The 20,639-nt window shown below is 34.0% G+C and overlaps 2 protein-coding genes across 14 annotated transcripts in view; both read left to right on the top strand.

Moving 5' to 3' along the window:
- The window catches only part of LOC117576405 (glutamate-gated chloride channel), a 47,169-nt gene extending 32,958 nt beyond the window's left edge, over positions 1–14,211 (top strand). Inside the window, exons 4-13 of one of the 13 annotated variants that reach the window (XM_034261129.2) lie at positions 72–139; positions 5,339–5,408; positions 5,492–5,728; positions 5,819–5,953; positions 9,155–9,307; positions 9,539–9,703; positions 11,066–11,172; positions 12,332–12,456; positions 13,499–13,603; positions 13,816–14,211. In XM_034261129.2, coding sequence (XP_034117020.1) covers positions 72–139; positions 5,339–5,408; positions 5,492–5,728; positions 5,819–5,953; positions 9,155–9,307; positions 9,539–9,703; positions 11,066–11,172; positions 12,332–12,456; positions 13,499–13,603; positions 13,816–13,825 — 1,175 coding nt within the window. In that variant the 3' untranslated portion in view covers positions 13,826–14,211. Of the gene's footprint in view, positions 1–71; positions 140–1,965; positions 2,237–5,338; positions 5,409–5,491; positions 5,729–5,818; positions 5,954–8,968; positions 9,129–9,154; positions 9,308–9,538; positions 9,719–11,065; positions 11,173–12,331; positions 12,457–13,486 lie in introns of those variants that run through there. The other 12 variants (XM_034261125.2, XM_034261121.2, XM_034261131.2 and 9 more) reach the window with 12 other exon arrangements.
- A 4,110-nt stretch (positions 14,212–18,321) lies between these two features.
- On the top strand, positions 18,322–20,357 carry LOC117576401 (uncharacterized). Its single transcript, XM_034261115.2, has 2 exons — positions 18,322–19,333; positions 19,397–20,357. The coding sequence occupies exons 1-2, from the start codon at positions 18,666–18,668 to the stop codon at positions 20,355–20,357; spliced, it is 1,629 nt and encodes a 542-aa protein (XP_034117006.1). The 5' UTR covers positions 18,322–18,665.
- The last annotated feature ends 282 nt before the right edge of the window (positions 20,358–20,639 follow it).

Genomic DNA, 20,639 nt, shown 5'->3' with positions numbered 1-20,639 from the left:
GCCAGTTGTTAAATTTGTTTATTACTATGCACATTGTACAAAACGGTCTATCTATATGTATTATCCTCCAGATGGTCCCGCCGTTGTGCGCGTCAACATATTCGTTAGAAGTATATCGAAAATCGATGATGTAACCATGGTAAGTGCGCGCAACAAAAACTTCAAAAAAAAAAACCTTCTCCTCAACCACCCCACAACCTCTATAAAAAAAAAAAAAAAATAGAAAAAACTATATAGATAAGAACAACACTCTCAGCCTCAACTTAGACCATGCGTGTAAGGATATTTGCTTGTGTGTGTGTGTGTGTGCAATTCAAACCATATGCGTGCCAATGAACTTCAAAATATTCACTCGCCTCTTGCCCCTCCGTCTCTTTCTCTCTGTCTGACTCTCCACTCATCTCGCAGTCAATGTTTTATGTCAGGGTGTTTCCATATAAGGTTATGTATCTGCTGTTAGTTTTATGTCTAATCTATACCCAGGCGTTGACCATCAAAAAAATATATATAACAAAAATATCACACTACTTTTGCCTATACAAAAACCATATGAATAATAATGATAACTAACTATGCTATGTATACATACAAAATATATATTCTATATCGGACATTGGTATTAACTACATGCGTTTAATTGTTTAACTATCGATGTGTTTTCTCTTTTATTTTTCAAACTATTAATTTCGAATTAAATATTTATATAGTTTTCGAAATTATCTAATGAAAATGTCTGTCTTTTTGTTACACATAAGGAAGTAATTGGCTAAGATTTATGATGCATTATATTATTAGTCTTTGTGATATGTTATTTAAGTTACACATCTGCATTCGATAACTGGTTATTATTTTTTATTATTGTCTGTCAAACAAAAATGTAAAATAACAACTCTGTTTTGTAGTAAAAATAAACAAAACATAAGGAAAATGTCTTTTTGGATCTCTTTCCTATGCAACACTCTTTCAATCTCTCATTCACTAACCCTCTACAACTCTATCTCTCTTTCTCTACTAGATCTCTTAACTCTTAATTTCGACCAATGATATATATAGTTTCATTATCATCTCTCTGTAACTATATCTCTCTTTCTCTTGCCTCTATCGATCTATTATACTCTACCTATATCGCTCTCTCTCTCTTTCTCTAATCAATTACAAATCTCTATATCGCTCTGTCTCTCAATGTTAATTATGCCTACATACAATAATTAACTTATTATCTCATATCAAATTAATACTAATTGTGATGATGACTGCAACAGTCGACAAAAATATTTCAGTATGCCAGAAATTAATATTCCAAACCTGAAATTATTACATACTTTATATTATGTGGTATAATTATTGTATTGTTTTACATATATTTTCAATTTGTTCAACAATTTCCTTTTGATCAATACTAATCTATATACTTATTAACAACAACTACAATAATAATTATTGCCTATAATAATTGAAAATGTGACCAAAATGTGTTATTTAATTTTCGTGTGCTTTGTACGTGTGTTGATTGGTTGTCTATCCTCTTGTATCCACCCCAAAATCACAGCTCGCCCCATTTAATTTGCCCCTCACTTCCAAAAACAGAAATCATTGAATTCGCCAAACTAAGTTTTGTTTTGTTTGATTTTGTTTTACACCTCAAAGCAAGAGAAATTATATTTACATAAAGTGCAAACAGCAACAGCAAAATATTAAACGAGAAGCTTTCGAGCTGCTAACTAAATGAAAATGTGTGGCATGTGTTCTTCTAAAAGAAACTGCAAAAGCTGCAATAAACAAGTTAAAAATCGATTGATTAGATGATTGTGATAGTTTATTGTGTTTTTTATTGTTTAACTTAAATTGTATTCTTCAATGAGATCCATGCAGACATTTCTCTGTATGAATTTGGAATAACAAAATTAAATCTATTATACATTTAATCTTTTTGTTTTTAATTAATTTCTTTTTGATTTCCAAACTGACATACATTTGAATCACACATAAAATTCATCAAATTCAAAAACTAAGTTAATGCTCTAAGTTAGTCTTAAGTTTAAAATAAGCGTTTATCTTATAAGGATGATATCAATGGTCGAAATCTACATATAAATTCTGATATAAAGAAGAAAAAAACAGTCTAAAATAAAATGCTCCTCGATTCTGATATGAACATTTTTTAGCGAATTTAGCAACAAGAGTCAAGGTCAACATGTTTCTACGCTCCATTTCGAAAATCGATGATTACAAAATGGTGAGTTTCTGCTCCAGTTTGGCAAAGAGCACCCAACACGAATATAGTATGAATATGAATATGAATATGAACATGAATATATGAATTTGAATACGAACAAGTACAATCCCAAGCGCTTTATAATATTTGCTCTAAATATTTCAACACACACTCGTATGTCTAATTTAACTTTGTATATGGAATGTGTGTGTATATCCGTGTGTCTGTGATTTTACGTACGTGTGTGCGTGTGTGTGTGAGTGTAAAATATCAATGAAAAGAAACACCAAAGCTTCGCTTTTTCCGTACTAAATAAGATGTACTCGTATGTATATTGTAAATGAAATATGTATATTTAGAAAAATAATCTATGTATAAACAAATGTTATAAATAAAATTGAAAAGTACAAAACCTAAAATATTAAACTCAATTGGCTGTATAAAAACAACAAAACATTTTAGTTCATTTTAAACAATCTGCAATTTCTCAATCTGTCTTGCAAAACGCTCAAAATTAATTGAATTTCACAAATTTCTTACTGAATGTACAAAAGTAAACTTCAAGAAATGCAACAACACAAAAACCTGTAAGAATTTTGTGCAATAATATACAATTTATACACTCATTTCTTTTCTTTTGCAACTCTGTGTACATTCAACAGTGTATGTGATATATGAATTCAATTATTATTCTTTCACATGACCTCTATTCTTCTGTGTAAAATAATCTTTCCGTTGCATTTCTGTTTATTTCAACTTTAACACAGACTCTTTACGAGCAACATTTTTTACCCACAATCCTTACCGAAACTAAATTTTGTTTAGAATTTAAGATACTTTTAAAAATACTAACTGATTATATCGGGTGTAAGTTCTCATAGTTTATACAACCATGTAACTAGCTAGACCTATGTTAATTTAAGTCAAATCAGTGGAAAAGCCACTATTATTCAAAATCACAACCAGCCACAAATTCATTGATCAGTTTCATTTACCTCATCTGTCCTCATTGTCAAATTACATCGATTCTAATGAATATTAATTTTATATGCTTTCAATGGCATATTCAATCCCATAAGCTGCTGTGTTTATCCTTTTGATTTGTCATTCACAAACGTGAGAGGGATATTAAAACTAATAATTGAAAAAGTACAACAACAACAGCAACAGCGGCACCTACATACAACAACAAAATATCAACGAGTATCAAAACAAATATATATTAAATATTTATTAAAACAAATGTCAAGTCTAACTGTAAGTACGTACAAATAGTTAACAACCATTTCATTCAGAACATGTGTGAATGCTTGTGTTCACGGGTCACCCATTTGTCAGCCCACATTTCCGTTGGGATAACATCATAAAAAGCAAAAAAAAAAATAACAAAAACATATTACAAAAAATGCGCCTGGACTCATGACAACTACATAAAAAAAAGAAATACTAAATAAAAACCCAGTTCTCTGACAGCTTTGTCCACATACAAAAAACTGGCATCAATTTATATACATTTAAACAAGCCATAAATAACAACCAATTATTTGTTATAATTTTTCAAATTTATTTCATTTCGCATTGCTTAAAAACGATAAAAAGAAACAATGTCGTTTGTCATTTCTCTTTTGGAGAAAGAAAATTGCTGTCATAAATTCTACTCAGATAGTTTCCGACTTCATTACGAAAAGCTTGCCAGGTTAATAGGATTATTACTCGATTATAAATTTTCGTTCAAATCTAATTATTTCTTTCCGTTTAATGATTCAACACAGATCCCAGCTTTCATTTAAACTCTTCTTTAATGCATGATTACAAAGATGATGTGGATGTTACACATTGTCATTCCAAACATTCATTTGTGGATTCATTTTATAATATATGTCTTTATATATAACTTCAACTCTTTCAGCTTTACATATGCATAACTTTTTTTATTATTATTTCAAAATGAATTCTTGTTATTGCTAGAGTTTTATTCAAATGAAATAATGTATTTTTAATAATAATATTCTAGGTTTTCGAACATTCTGCATGAGTTGTATGTTAAGGTATTTTAAGCTCATACATGTAGTTATATAATATCGAACTTTTCTTTAGAATCGAATGTCTAAGAGTGTGTTATAAATATAGTTACAAAGTAAGATGGCCCATGCTCATTTTATTTTGCTTTGTGTTCTGTGCTTGCTTTGCTTGACACTCTGCTCAATAGCTGTTGCTCTGTCAATTTCCTTTTTTTGCATTTTTGGCACGTTGCGCGCATTTTTTTTGCTTTCTGCCTGATTTTGTATTTTGTATGCAACACGTTGCAATATTGCATTCGACAATGCATTCGATAATGATGCCCGATGCTGAATGCTGAATGCTGAATGCTGCTGTATTGCATGTGATGCTCAACAGCGAGAGAGCAAATTGCATTTTGCATTTCAAATTCGAATTCGAATATAATATACTTATGTTATATGCATGCCATGACATGAATACCTAACACCCAAGACAACTAAACTAAACAAAATACCAAAAAATAAAAAACCATGCCGAGAATTGGCAACTAGCAGAAACATATATTCGCCTCAAGGAAAATGCTTTAAGCTTTACGACAAAATACTCTACAAACCAACCAAATACATATAGCCACTATATACTAACCTCCAAACCAAACTATCAACTAACTTAAACTTACTCGAAAAAAGTTCGACACGCCTCGCCACGCCTTGCTCGCTCTCGCTCTCTTTCTCTCTCATATTACTTACTACAATTTACCTACTATCTTCTCCATACCACAAACAAATTTTCTACTATATATGTAAAGCTAAAGCTCTCCTACCCTTCACACCCGTTGCAAAAGCAATTTGCAAGCCACCCAATTGATAAGCCCCACCACGAAAAAAGAAATATAAATTATATATGTGAAAACACAGTCACCAAAGAAAAAAAAAAAATGCTCGTGAAATTCCCTTATAATTCGACAAAGCGAAATTTGCATTGTAGTTCATATTGAATTGCAATGAAGATGAAATTGAAAATTGAACAATGAAAGAACGCTTGACTTCCCACACTAACAAAGTTTTCCGTTTTTTTCGCGTTCGCTATTCTACCACCAACAATGATGATGACAAATCACAGGAGTACAGCGTCCAGCTGACATTCAGAGAACAGTGGACGGATGAGCGCCTCAAGTTCGATGACATACAGGGTGAGTGAAAGTCCTTCAATAACTACTATGTATATTCTATGGTATAGTTCACTTAATTGGCTCAAATCTCTGTATGCTTATAGGACGCTTGAAATATCTCACATTGACGGAGGCTAATCGCGTCTGGATGCCGGATTTGTTCTTCTCGAATGAGAAGGAGGGACATTTTCACAACATCATTATGCCGAACGTGTATATACGCATCTTTCCCAATGGCTCCGTGCTCTACAGTATACGAATCTCATTAACATTGGCATGTCCAATGAATCTCAAACTGTATCCATTGGATAGACAAATCTGCTCGCTTCGCATGGCAAGCTGTAAGTGGGACATGAGGCAATTGTGAATTGTTTTTTTTTTTTCAACATAACACATAACACATAATTTTGATTCTTTTCATGGCATGATAGATGGCTGGACGACCAATGATTTAGTGTTCCTTTGGAAGGAGGGTGATCCTGTGCAAGTGGTTAAGAACTTACACCTACCTCGCTTCACATTGGAGAAATTTTTGACTGATTACTGTAACAGTAAAACCAACACGGGTACGTTTTGTGTGTGTGTTCACAAGTTGTGTTGATTGTGTTGAGCTCTCTCTCTCTCTATCTATCTATCTATTCTCTATTATCTATCTCTATATATATATACTTTATTAATATATCTATATTTTGAACTTAAACTTTTGAAATGTTCAACAACTTGCTATACATAACATAATATATATAATATAAGCGTAGCAGACTTTAGTTGTTCATATATTTATCGTTTTGTGCTGCTTGTTTTTCATTTAGACCAACTTAGTTTTTGGCTTAAAGTTTTGTGACTTTATTAAATTTCCCTCTGGACAATTCGATAGGCGCTGCATGCGGCATTCAGGCAGATCCCACAACAACAACAACCACAACAAAAAAGTTTAAACACATACATACTATACTTTATATATACATAGTTTATTTTTTCAATATAGTTCTTGTGGCTCGAATATAATATAAACGGCATCATAAGCACTTCATAGCCAAAACCCAAACACAGGTACACAATATCATCATGTACACTCACACACACACACGCACACACACGTGTAATGATGCCGTTTACACATGAACATCGCGTTGGGCCGTTATCAATACCCGAATCGCATAAAAAGCAACTTTTTACGATGTAATTCACACACACTCACCGCACACTTCACCACACACACACACACACACGCATACACTCACTCATACACAGACGAATGCACACACCACCAACATCCACATCCAGCTCACCAGCAGAAGCATTTTAGTGCAGTTTGACATACCGTGTCGCTTGCCTTTGCCGCTCTGAGTTTTTATGAGCACTTTGAAATCAGTTCGCGCTTTAAGTAAATGTTTACCTTGGCTACCAAGAACTACTTATCTGAGAGCTAACGACGACTGCGACTGCGACTGCGACAGGCAAATGCGAAACGGAAAATGCTAAGAAAATGGCAAAGGCGCACGGAAAGTAAATTAATCGAGGAAATTGTTTGCGACGTAGTTGCTTAAACTTGCACAAAGGACATCGCCAATGTTCATGATGATGACGACGGTGATGATAATGATAAAGACGATGACGATATACTCGTATATATGCATGTGTATGTCAATAAGAATATACATATGTATGTGTGTGTATACTTGTAGCTGAAGGCGCCAAGATGAGGAGCAAACAAATACGCAAAAGTTTTTCACAAAACTTGGGCAAATTGTGTGTCAGCATCTTAGGTGGATAATTTACGAGTATATCCAGGAGATGCTACAGATTTGTGTGTTGGCTTTAGATGTTGCAAACATCACTTAGAAATTACTTATGCTGCAGTTTAGCGATTAACCCAATTAACTTTTCATACTAAAACCTGTTTAAGTTAGAGACACAAGAGTATCTATTCTGTGCACAAAGAAGAGCACAAAAAGTGCTCAGGTGGAGAGGACAATAATAAAGTTCTCTGTCGTCTCAATGAATATGAATATAATATCCTTTAATTTCCTACTTTAACTTTATAGCCGTTACATATAGTTGTTACCTTGAAATCATACTAGACAAACCTAATAAGATTCATAACGCATTCAGTCAATCAAATATGTCAATATCATTCATTTCCACCCATATTTGCTTAGCTCATCCTGACATTAAAAACGTTGCATGAGCCTGATGTCATTCCCTTCAAAAACAAATATTCAAATCGGAAAATTCAAGTCATACTATATCGAGAATATCTAAGTATTTTTATACACATAATTTTGACCCTTTTAGTCGTTGCGTAGTTGTTGCATTTAGCTCGCCTTGAACTTAGTTGCTCACATAAAGTTTATTAATTTTATATCTTCTATGAGCGTTTAATGGATTAAACTGGGCGATACTTTAAAGTAAATACGATAAAAACAAAAAAACTAAACAAAATAAAACATTACTAAAGTCATTGCAAATGCGAATGCAGTGCGAGAATGCGAAATACATTTGCAAACAGAGTGCACGCGTTTTGATTGATGGCACCGAGCAAATAACGTCTAAGCCAATCCAAAAGCAAAGCATTTGCGCCAGATGTGAATACGAAATAGGATGAATACGCTGAAGTATCCAATATCCAGCATCCAGTAACAGGCGGCCCCAAAGAGCCAGGCAAATAAACCACACGCAGCAGCTAAATGCAAACATGAGAAGCAAAGAAAATTTAATGAGCAAACTGAATGAAAAAAAAAATATATATCAAATGAAAATGAATACGAAAACGAAAACGAATATGAAAATGAAAATATGAGAATGTAAAATAATAAACAACTTTGTCTTGAAGAGTATGGAACGCACTGCCAACAAATTAACGGAAATGAAGCACAAGCAGGGGGCGTGGGCAATCATGTGGGGGCGTTTACAGCGGAAGCTGATACAGCATCAGCATCAGCAACAGCAGCAGCAGCAACAGGAGCTACAACAACAACAACAAGAACAAAAACAATAGCACACAAAGCCTACGAACTTCATTTCCGTTAAGAGTTTTGTTGCAAAAGTCAGAAAATTGAATTGATGTTGATACATTTTGCCTATGATGCCATTTTATAATTTTCAACTCTCATTCTAAGTGTCTCTCTGTCTCTGTCTATAACTCTCTCTCTCTCTATCTCACTCTCTGTCTGTCAGTCTCTTTAACTGTATCTCCTGGTTTACATTTTATTTGACTTATATTTTTCTTTTCGTTTTTTCGTTTTTTTTGTGTAAATACATTACGTATACACCTAACCCAAAATGCCCCCCGTTCCCCTCGGTCTGTGCATAATATTATTTGAAGCCAAACCTATTTCCTGTACATAAAAATGCAAAACGCAAAAAAAAAGAAAATGAAAATGTAAAAAATGTATAATTTTCTATCATTCTTTTATTCTGCCAAAATTTTGAAAAGCAAGTGAATTTATTTGTATCGTTTACTTTTATTTTTATTTTTGTGCGTTTATTGGATGACAATTTTTTTTATGTACTTATTATAAATATTGGAAATGTGTGTATGTTCTTCAGTGTCTAACTCATTTTATTTTTACAACAAGCTCAATGTATATATATATATCTGAGTGTGTGCGTATGTGAGCTACTACTACTCTGCGTGTATCTGTGTGAATGGAGAAATTGAAAAATGAAAAATGAAAAGAAAAACAAAAAAACGCCTCTTTCGAGTACATATCCTCCCGTACATTTTGAGTTTGACACAATTTATATACCTTGTATACTCATAGGTGAATACAGTTGCCTCAAAGTCGATCTACTATTCAAGCGAGAATTCTCATATTACTTAATACAAATTTATATACCATGCTGTATGTTGGTCATTGTCTCATGGGTATCATTCTGGCTGGATCAAGGCGCAGTGCCAGCTCGAGTATCGTTAGGTAAGTGCTACAACTAAATATGGCTCCAACTTGCAGCTAACGAATAAAAATACTGTATGAACTTTGATGTCGTATGTCTGGTAACTTTCGTATATTCTAATATTTCACATATTTTGTATAACCGTATAATACTCAAGTGTCATTCTCATAACGTTTTGTTTGTCAAATGAAATTGTATTGTTCACATAATTAATATGTTGATAATAATGTTATGAAATCGAACCATTTCAGGTGTTACCACATTGCTAACAATGGCCACACAAACATCGGGCATCAATGCCTCACTGCCTCCAGTTTCCTATACAAAGGCAATTGATGTATGGACCGGCGTCTGTTTGACGTTTGTCTTTGGGGCACTGCTCGAATTTGCCCTGGTGAACTATGCCTCCCGCTCAGGTTTGAATAAAGCTAGTAATTGAGATTTGATATGCTTCTTAAAAAACTTATAAATGTTATTAATCGATGGTGTTTATCTATTTTTACTACTGTTCCTTTTTTGTAATACTTATTTTTGTATCGATAACAACGATGCATACGTACAACATCCTTGTAACGTATGCTCTCGTCGTATATTGTGTACCTGTATATATTTCTATACAACGACTAACAACTGAATGTACTAAGAAACAGGACTGTTACACGCACACACACACACACATACACTCAGATACACAAGTACAGATTGCTGCGCCCACCGACAATGGCGAAAAGATACAGCTACAATTACAGATACAGATACACACTCACATATAGCTAGGCGAGCTCAACTACAACTACTACTCTACACCTTCGGCGTGGCACACAATTTTTGGGCAATATACAAGCTGATTTTTGGTCTATAAATACTAACCAATTTTTTAGTAATACGATTACGATAAAACCCAACGATTTTAGCTTTAGCCAGTAGCATTTATTTACCTATCATTTCTCGTATTTTGTGTTTTCATTCACATAAATATTGTATCTACCGAAATGATTTCTACGTATATATTTCTACTAATCCATGTTTTCTGTTTCGTTTTACTCTCTTATTTCATTGTGCCCTCACACTCATCGACGTCACACACACACACACATACACTCACAACCACTCTAACGCATACTCAACCAAACCAACCACAAAACAACTAAACAACGCGTTTGAAAAAAAAAACACACAACTAAAACTAAAACAAATTGGACAAATGTTTCAATAAATTTTTCGACAAATTTCCCATTTTATGTTTGATTGTATTTACCATTTCCTTTTTTCTTTGCTGTTGTCTCTGCTTGTATCTAATCTGAACATTCTTTTTTTGGTTTTTGGTTATAATTCTATTTTGAAAAACACACATAAACTTTTAATTTTATTATGATTTATCCCAAAACAATACTCAACGCAAACCGAACTTATACTCAAACAAAAAAAATAAACTCTTGCAACCGATTAAATATTTTTGATTTCGAAAACACTTTAAACAATTTAATGTTTCTGTATGTGTGACTATCTATCTCTGTCTCTCTTTCTTTCTCTCACTCGCTGTCTCTGTCGCTATCTAACTGTATAACTGTATAAATATGTGCTATGCATCTTAACTAAACAAATCTGAACAAAAAAACAATACAAATACAAATTTAATTAAAATTCAACTGTAAAAACCAAATCCAAACCAAACAAAAATATGCAATGTCTATCGAAAATATCAAAATTTTTGTGGAACAAATAAATTCTTGTCAAAAATCTTCTACCACATGCAACATATACGGATCGGGCCGCAGACATGCATAAGGAGAATATGAAAAAGAAACGTCGCGATTTGGAGCAGGCCAGTTTAGATGCCGCTTCAGATTTGCTCGATACAGATAGCAATGCAACATTCGCAATGGTACTTACCTTTCAATTATCTAAATTCTTTAACTATAACCTTAAAACAGAGCCAATTATAATCGCGGAGGAGATTAAAGCTTAGAACAAGAATTCAAAATGGGAAGGGATTTAGAATTTTGAGTTTGTACAAGTTTATAGAAGCTAGCAGAATATGAAATGAATATAATTTTGATCCAAAAAAAGCGTGTTTTCTATGTTAGGCCCGGGACTTTTCAGCCCATGTGTTATCTCAATAGCCCTAATTATCTTGACAAAACTTATATTTTTTCCTCATTATTTTTTACATAATTAAGATGTATGAGAAGTCAAAGAGTAAAACTAAAGGCAGTTAAGTATAAGTTTCTTAGAATCTATTTCAAGCATTCGTCTATATCAGTAACAACAATTACTAAGAAAAAAATAAGAGATTATTCGCTAAATGAGAATGTTTAATATTTGATAGTTAAATAGAGAAGTTTCCAGCATTTTAACATTCGTCTTTAGTCTGCCGTCGTTTAAATTAAAGTCATAAAAGAAACAAATGCAACTTTATATATTTTCGTTTTAATATCGAATCAAATTGGCTACTGCAAAATGTTTATGATAAAACTATTAAAACAACTATTTCCTTTATATTTGCCTCTTTTTATTAACAACAAAAAAAATCACACAAACGCACAACCACATACACACACACACAAACACACATCACGTTGAACAAAAATCGTGCAACTTTTTTTCAAACGTGTAAAACCACAAAAAACTAACCAAAATCAAACCACATATAAACCAACTCAATCTCAACCTGATACACATCCAACATTCAACTCGAACTCCAACTCGCAACTCGCAACTCTCGAAAACCATCAACGAAACATTTGCTGCTGGCACTCAACCTATCCAATCGATTCAACCAACCGGAATTAAATGAAAAATTGCAACGAAATTAAATGAAATTACGCACATGCCATTGCCATTGCCATCGACATCACCATCGCCATCGCCATCGCCATTGCCAACGCTATCACCATTTTGCCCCTTTCACCATTCTGTAATCGTGCCATGGCGCTATTGTTGCCTACGCCACCCCACTCCACCCCACCCCGTTCATTGCATCAACTACAATCAAAATTCCATGTCAAACGGCATCGCAATATTCGCGCGGTGGCGGTCTACAGAAACCGCTGGTGCGCCATCCCGGTGATCCGTTGGCGCTGGAGAAGCTGCGCCAATGCGAGGTGCATATGCAGCCACCGAAACGTCCAAGCTGCTGTAAGACTTGGCTCTCCAAGTTCCCCACCAGGTAACTGTGCCACACCATTTGGCATTACTCTATCCAATCTAGTTGTTTATCGTAGTAGTTGATGGATTTCCTTTTTGATGTTGTGAATATGTATATCTCTCTATCTCTCTATTACTGTCTCTCTCTCTCTCTAAACATATCTAAACTCTTGTTGAATTTTTTGCCACTAACTAACTAACTAACAGTAAATGAAAATCCTCTAATTGAATCTCTCGTACTTGTTATTAAAGACAACCCGATTCAGTTGCCTCTGCTTTGCTGCTTGCCATCGTTTTTGCTCGCTGTCTTTTGTTTCAAATGCTTGCCAAATGATTTGCATCTGGCCCGAGAGTCCAGTCAAGTAAACGTGAAAATTTCATTTAATTAATGCTTTTTGCTAATTACACTGTGCAACTACTTACTCAAAACTCAAATATGCTTTACAATGAATTGAAATGTAAAAAGTTTAATTACGAAATTATTTACCAAGATCGCTTAAAAAGTAAAGCATACTTTTGGGCGACATTTTAAAATTTAATTCACCTCAGTTCGGGAAGCTCGCTATATTCACCTTGTACACAATTAATAAGATTATCAAATGTAAACTTTAAATAAAAAAGCATATTTGAGATTTTGTAGAACTGTGTTGCTACAGCTTAAAGTGAAAGGTTCTTTTAAGTGCTTTGCTTTCTGTTGATTTGTTTGTTTTAAAGAACTTTTGCGTTGTAGACTTTGAACAATGACAATAATCCTTCTAGTTCCCACCGCAACCTCTGTCCATAATACCCCATAGATTACCAATTTATCTTTGTTCTTAGTACAATTTTTGAATCCATAAATTTCACGTTTTTTGAGTTTCTCGCACGTAGCTGAAATCAGTTTAATTTAAAACAAACAAAAAGAAATGAAAACCAAAGTAAACAAAATATTAAAAGGCCACACACGAATAAAAAAAAATACAATGAAAACAAACAAAACAAATCACAAATCAAAAAGCCAATCTCTAGATGATCAATTAATGTGTTTCGTACTTGTTGAATATTTATCCAAGACAATGTTCTAGATCGAAGAGAATCGATGTTATATCACGCATCACGTTCCCGCTGGTCTTTGCGCTCTTCAATCTGGTCTACTGGAGCACATATCTCTTCAGGGAGGAGGATGATGAGTAAATGCCGTTACCTATTTACAAATTACTTTATATAGAAAATCGTTTGCACTACGATACCAAAGAATGTACTAACCTATTCTCTTTCATTTCTACTTTCATTTACAAACTTCGTTCTTACTTTCGAAATTGTGTTTGCATATCGATTTGGTTGGCTTGATTTTTGCGTATGATTTTTGATTCGATTCGTTTGACTACCTACCAAAAAAAAGGACCTTCTAAAGCGCGTCTCTGATAACCAAAGGCTATGTAGAATCCAACATGAAAATAACAATATGCATTAGCGCACACACACAGACACACACGCATATACATACACATGCATACAATCGAGTATGTATTTATGTATATCGGTGCAGTATACGCTTTGCTTGATCAAATGGGGATACAGATTCAAGGCGTCAAGGCATTTCCACTATACGAAATTCGGTTTAAAAAGAAGACAAGAAAAAACATAAAAAAAAGACAAATGGAAAAGATATTAACTAACTGTAAGTTAAATTGATCGAGTATGACTGCATAGTAGATAACAACAATTTCAAAAACCAAAAGCAAAAAGTTAAATTCGAAAAACCCAAAACTAAAAAACCAAAAAAAAAAAAACAAATGCAAAAAAATGCTGTATTTTAAAATGAAATTATTAAGGCGATTTGATAACGATTTAAAAACGCTTGCTCGTTCAATTTGTTCGATTTGTTTTTAATTCCCAATACTTGTTATAATATTAATAATAAAATTAAATGAATTATTTTAGAATTTAATCAAGACACGTTTTGTTCATATTAGTTTAGTTTTCAAAAAACAAATTAATATTAATTTGTACTTAAAAATTCGATAAGTTAGCTGTAAAAAAAAAGTCGCAGATACCACACGACGTTTGTAAATATGTCATACAATAAGTTTTAAGCCAAACTAGTTTATATACAATTGAAATTCTAAAATGACAAAGGAAAGGGTGTAGATAAATTTAAGTTTAGTCATACTAATTAAGCAACAAACAACAGCAACAACAACAACAAAAACAACTACAAACTAACAAATCCTAGGCAAATTCAATTATGTTCACAATCGAATTAAAAAATAAAACTAAATGCAGAACATGTTTTGATGTTTTGTTAATTGAATTCACATTTCAAGCACACACATACGCACACACACACACAGCACACGACAAAGTGAGTTTTCTACTTTTGATACCCCTGCAGTGACACTACACTAAATACTATTCACACGTCTGATTCACTTGAGTCCGATTACCATTTGCAAAACGTTATCAGAAACTATTCTATTCAATTCATTTATTATCTGCATTGATATTAAGAAACAAACATTGTGTGAACATCTTCATGGGTATTCAGGCTTCGGTTCACTGAAGATAGCTCTTCCAGCTTCATATTTTTTGATTTAAGATACTATTTTTAAAATCGTTATCGGCATAAGCAAAAAGATATGCACACTATAAATGAGATTTATTTAACTGGAACTGGTGGGTACTGCAAGTTTTTTCCTATTGACATGCCTAGTCTAATACTTTATGCTTGTTTTCAATTTTAGTATATTCAATTAGTGGCAAATTTAATTCATGTAGTTACTAGATACATTTTAATGAATATTGTGCGGTTGATAAAACCGATGCGACTATTCATTTTACTATTTTGCTTTAATTTTATTATATATACATACTTAGTATTATATGAATACATTTATATAGTATTAAATTTTATTCAATTATTTGTGGAAATGCAGCATAGGAGACACACACAAGTCGAAACCAAAGATACATTTTTTTATAAATTCACAAAAGCTTGTGCAATCCTATGCTCTCATTTCCCAATTACCTAGTTAGATATTTTGTTTAAGAACTTGTAGTTTTATTATTAATGAACAAAACAAAAAAACCAAAAACGAAAAACGAAAAACCTAAAACCAATTAACAGACAATACAAATAGAATATCAATATCATCAAATAGTCCACAAGTGAATAATAATAAAAAGCAGTGAAGCACAGCCATCACAATTAGTCGAATCCTTATATGCTTTTGTTATTAAGTGCCTTTTTGTATGAGGAGTGAGTCCTGCAGTTAACAAGAGTTGTTTGTCTGCCCTTCCATCCCCCCACCCCCCTCGTGACTACAGCTCGTAATTCCCAATTTCAGCAAACAAATTTTCGACATCCTAATCGTAATAGAATATGCCAACTTCATATCTAAGCACAAATCGTACCCGGTTTCCGGTCTAGATCAACAATGAAATACTGAATTCTACATAGCAAAAAACCACATTATATACAACTAACAAACGACAAAGACAAAATTTATAATAATATATAACTCAAAAAAGAAACAAAACCAAAAAAAACAAAACAGATAATATTTTGTAGTTCTACTATAATACTTAATTTTGTTATCTTCAGCTTGTTTCTGCCTCTTTTATTTGATCCAATTTCTTAAATATTTTTCAATGATATGCTTTAAATCATATTTTCGCTTTTATTTCTAAAATATAATAAAGGTAAGCTAACAAAATGAATATAAAAGTAATGAAACAAACAAAACAAAACAAATCAAAATCAATGAAAACACGCACCCACATAATTATTGTCAGTAAGCAAACCTCAAGAGGAAATGAAATAAATGTTGTAAAATTCGTGCCAAGCAAGAAAATAAATTTCTAAATAAACAAAAAATGAGATGAGAAAACTAAATAGTTAATAATAAATACGAGTGTATAAGTACGAGAATATAAAAAAAAAGAAAAGAAAAACAAAATACAAAATTGGGCGCAAAACTAGTTGTATTGTATATGAAGCTATAGCTATTGAACATACAGGGTTTTAAATGTGAGCAAATAAGTAGCAGATGTCTGGGCGATCAATGAAGGCCTCGTAGCAACCAAAATGTTGGGTATGTTGTTTGATATGTGTTAATTAATGTTGATTGTAAACGTATCTACGTATCTACCAAACCAAAAAATGGATAAACCAAAAGAATACCAAACAAAAAACAAACACACGTAGTATAGGACATCATCAACTAGCAAATGAGGATGAAAACAAAATGAATGGAAAACGATAACGATAACGATAACGAAAATGAGGAAGTAGAAGAATAACACGAGTTGCAACGATGTGCGATCTGAGTCTCTATAAGTTGACCCCAATCATTGTTCAGTTCGTTGCGAAATATCTTAGAACTAGATCAATACTTGGCATAGGTTGTGTGCTGCCTTCAGTTTGCCGTTCATCAATTTGGTCAATTATCATTTAGGCAGAAAGTTGTTTAGCAGCGTCAGTCCAAAAACAAACAAACGAACGTTTTCAATGTAAATAGTTTATATATATATATATGGATATGAAATACGAGTACTATATGTAAATGTCATACGTATCTCATACGGTAATTAGGTATAACAAAGTGCACAACTTCTAGATGCGTTCCAAAAAGACTTACAAGTTTTGAGTAAACGAACTAACAGAAATTTAATATTTAAACTTTAACATTTAAACGTGAAAATGTAGCACATAAGTTAACATTATGTGTAGTTAAGTTAAGCCACAACAAAAACAACAAAACCAACAACTAACAATAACAACATGAACAAAAGGGTGTTACATCACATTGCATTCAGATAGAATAGTCAAATACATTACTAATATTAAATACTATTTACTAAACGCCTCAAAAGAAAAACAAAAAAAAACCAAAGTCACAATCCACATTTTACATTCACACAATCACAATCCGCTACTCACTTTTCACAATCACAATCTAAGTCACCATTTAGTGTTTCAGTCACAATAAACTTATTCTAAAGAGAAAAATTAACTTGCACAAATTTGAGAAGAACAAAATGAATGAAAGAAGAGCGAACGTATATGAGAGTAAATAAATTCAAATGGGAAAATGAAATTTATAAATCATAACACATATCTTCAAGCAAAAAAAAAAGTCGGGACGTTAACTCGGCCCGTTTCTAACAATCAAAACTCCAATTATCATTTCTAGTAGAGAACACACATATTGAAATGTAAATAAAGATCAGCAAAACAAACACCGTGAATCCCCTTACTTTATAGAGCTAAGTGGACACACCGACATACACAATCACATCCGAAAACAAACAAAATAAATACAAATTTAGAAGAAATAAATTGAATCATCACACAAAATACAATAATAAGATCATGCGTTTAAACAAAACAAAAAGGTAACAATAATAATAAACAAGAGTAACCACACCAAAACAAACATATAGTATACAAAATGAACAATTTGCTGTAGAGCAACCCAAAAGAGAACGCCAACTAAGAACAACTCAAAAACAAAAACAAAAATAAAAATAAAACAACAACAAAAACATTTTAATGCATAAGTGAAAATTTAGTAAAATAAATATACAAAATAGTTGAGATAATTGTTGTATTGCCATCACCCGAAATATAATGAAAAAAAAAACTAAAATAAAACGAAACAAAAATCAAATGTGTAAAACCCCAGAATAAAAATGTTTGTGAAATGTTTATAAATGAAAATAATAAAAAAAAAACATAAAGAAAAGAAAATACACAACATGGCATGTTTAAATAAAAACCCAAAAATTTAAAATGTAATTTGTAATCAAACGAGTTTTTTTTTCAACCTTAAACTCGGCTGGGGATCTATGTCTCTCTCTCTCTCTCTCTCTCTCTCTGTCAACAGTAATTTGAGCAGTAGTATATGACTGTTCATATCAATTTGATAAACTTGTTTACCAAGATTCTCTTCACACTACAGTAAACAGCTCAAACTGCTGTGTCATGCATGATAACAACTATAAATGGGGGAGGGGATATTTGCTATACCGCAAACACTTTAACCTAACAAATTGCCGGCTAATTTTTGGTGTGTCGCTTGATCGTTCCGATAATCGGGGGCTCGATCGCGTGTCTCATGCAGCGCTTTTATACCTATTTCGCTTCCATTGTCATTTATGAGTTGCAGTTACGTCAAGAACAACGGGAAGTAATTTCGCTGACCTTTAAATAGAGCTCGACCGTCAACGAGATGCAACAGTTGCAGCACAATGCTAGATCTAAATGGAAATCCCACCACAAGTTACGATGCCAGGCTTAAGATCTGGTCCGGTGCCAAGGAGCAAAGCTATTACAACGATGATCTGACTATTGGTCAGATTATATTCAGGCAGCTGCAAAGTGAACCTCAGCGTATCTTTCAGATTTCTCACAGTGAAAATACGCGCTTGACACGCTCCCAGATGCTCGTGAATGCGGCCAAGGTAAGCGAGTATCTGCGACAACAAGGGTTCAGCAAGGAGACACATATTGTGGGTATCCTGGCAAGGAATACAACCCATCTGGCTGCTCTAGGATACGGTTGCATGTTCAACGGCACCACTTTTCATGCCGTCAATCCCAATTTGGACGAGCGAACCATCTGCATGCTTTTTGATATAACTAAGCCGCAACTCCTTTGCTGCGATGCCCAGGACTATGATAAAATGAGAAATGTGGCCAAAGCACTGAGCGCAAAGCTGTTGACCATTGATGGCAGTATTGCAGGAGTAAAAAGTATCTTGGAGGTGTTCAAAACAACATTGCCAGAGGACTACAAACCAGAGAGCTTTGATCGAGGCATAGATCGCACTTTGGCCATACTCTGCTCGTCGGGCACAACGGGAACGCCAAAAGCTGTTACTCTTTCAAATAGTCGCAAGATATTTGAAGCTCACAGGTACCACAACATAGCACTAAATTCCGAAAGATTAACAAACTAAATCTCTTTGTCTTTCCTCAGCTATCTCAGCTTGAATGACGTGCAGTATGCACCAAGTACTTTGGATTGGTTGACGGGTCTCATCAGTCTCATTACGGCGGGTGTCTACGGCACTTTGCGGCTAATTTCAAAGGAGCCATTCAGTCCGGCGCATTTCTTGACTATGTGTGAACAGCACAGCATTAGCTGGGCTATAGTGGCTGCCTCACATATCGCTATGCTGGCGAATAATCCCGATGTGAATGCCAAGCAATTGCGCAGTCTACGACATCTACTCTTCGCTGGCGGTCACACGCTAGTGGCGACTCTCGAGAAGATGCGCTCGTATCTGCGAGGTGATGGTATTCTACGGAATGCCTACGGCATGACGGAGCTGGGCACCTGTGTGTCCTGCAATTACAGCACCCACACAAAGCCATCATCGGTGGGTCGCCTTATGCCAAACGTTCGCATGCGCGTGGTGAACGAGACGGGGGAATCCTTGGGTCCCAATGCAGTGGGTGAACTCTACTGCGAGCATGGACAACACTGGAGTGGCTACTTTGGGAATGCAGTGGCAACTAGCGAAATGAGGGACGCTGAGGGTTGGTTCCACACTGGTGATTTGGGCTACTTTGACGAGGATAACTATCTGCATATTGTAGAGCGCAAAAAAGATATGCTCAAGTTTGTGGGCATGATGTACTATCCACATGAGATCGAGGAAGTGATTGCCCAGATGCCACAAGTGGCGGAAGTTTGTGTTTTTGGTATTTGGAATGAGATCGAAGGCGATGCTGCTGCTGCTTCAGTGGTCGCTAAAGCAGGATGTCAAGTGAATGCGCGCAACGTGCAGGACTTTGTGGCCCAAAAGATCAGTGTCGACTATAAGCACCTGCATGGCGGCGTCCAGATCGTGCCTGTTTTGGCCAAAAGTGCCAATGGCAAAGTTAATCGACATGCCGTTAAGGCAGCCTATCTAAAGTCAGTTGAACACAACTGATTCAGAGGGCTTCCCTACAATTTTTATTGATTAAAATATTTAATTGTTTATTAGTAGTAGATAGATAACCTGTTGTTAATGTGTTTAGCTAGTGTTTAGTAATCTATTCGAATATATTACTTCATATCACTTAAGCTCTTACTTTATTGCTATGCAACTTAAAGTTTGTTGAACTATCTCTATCGCTAAAGCGAGATATGATAATAGCATTACAACTTTTAATGACCAGAATTTCAACTCAGCAATTATTCTGCAAGATAACCATGGAAATTTTGCACAGTT

The sequence above is a fragment of the Drosophila albomicans genome, chromosome 2R (genome assembly GCF_009650485.2).
Source record: "Drosophila albomicans strain 15112-1751.03 chromosome 2R, ASM965048v2, whole genome shotgun sequence".
NCBI classification, from domain to species: domain Eukaryota; kingdom Metazoa; phylum Arthropoda; class Insecta; order Diptera; family Drosophilidae; genus Drosophila; species Drosophila albomicans.
Note: the sequence above shows the minus strand (reverse complement) of the source record. Positions and strands in the feature narration are given on the sequence as shown.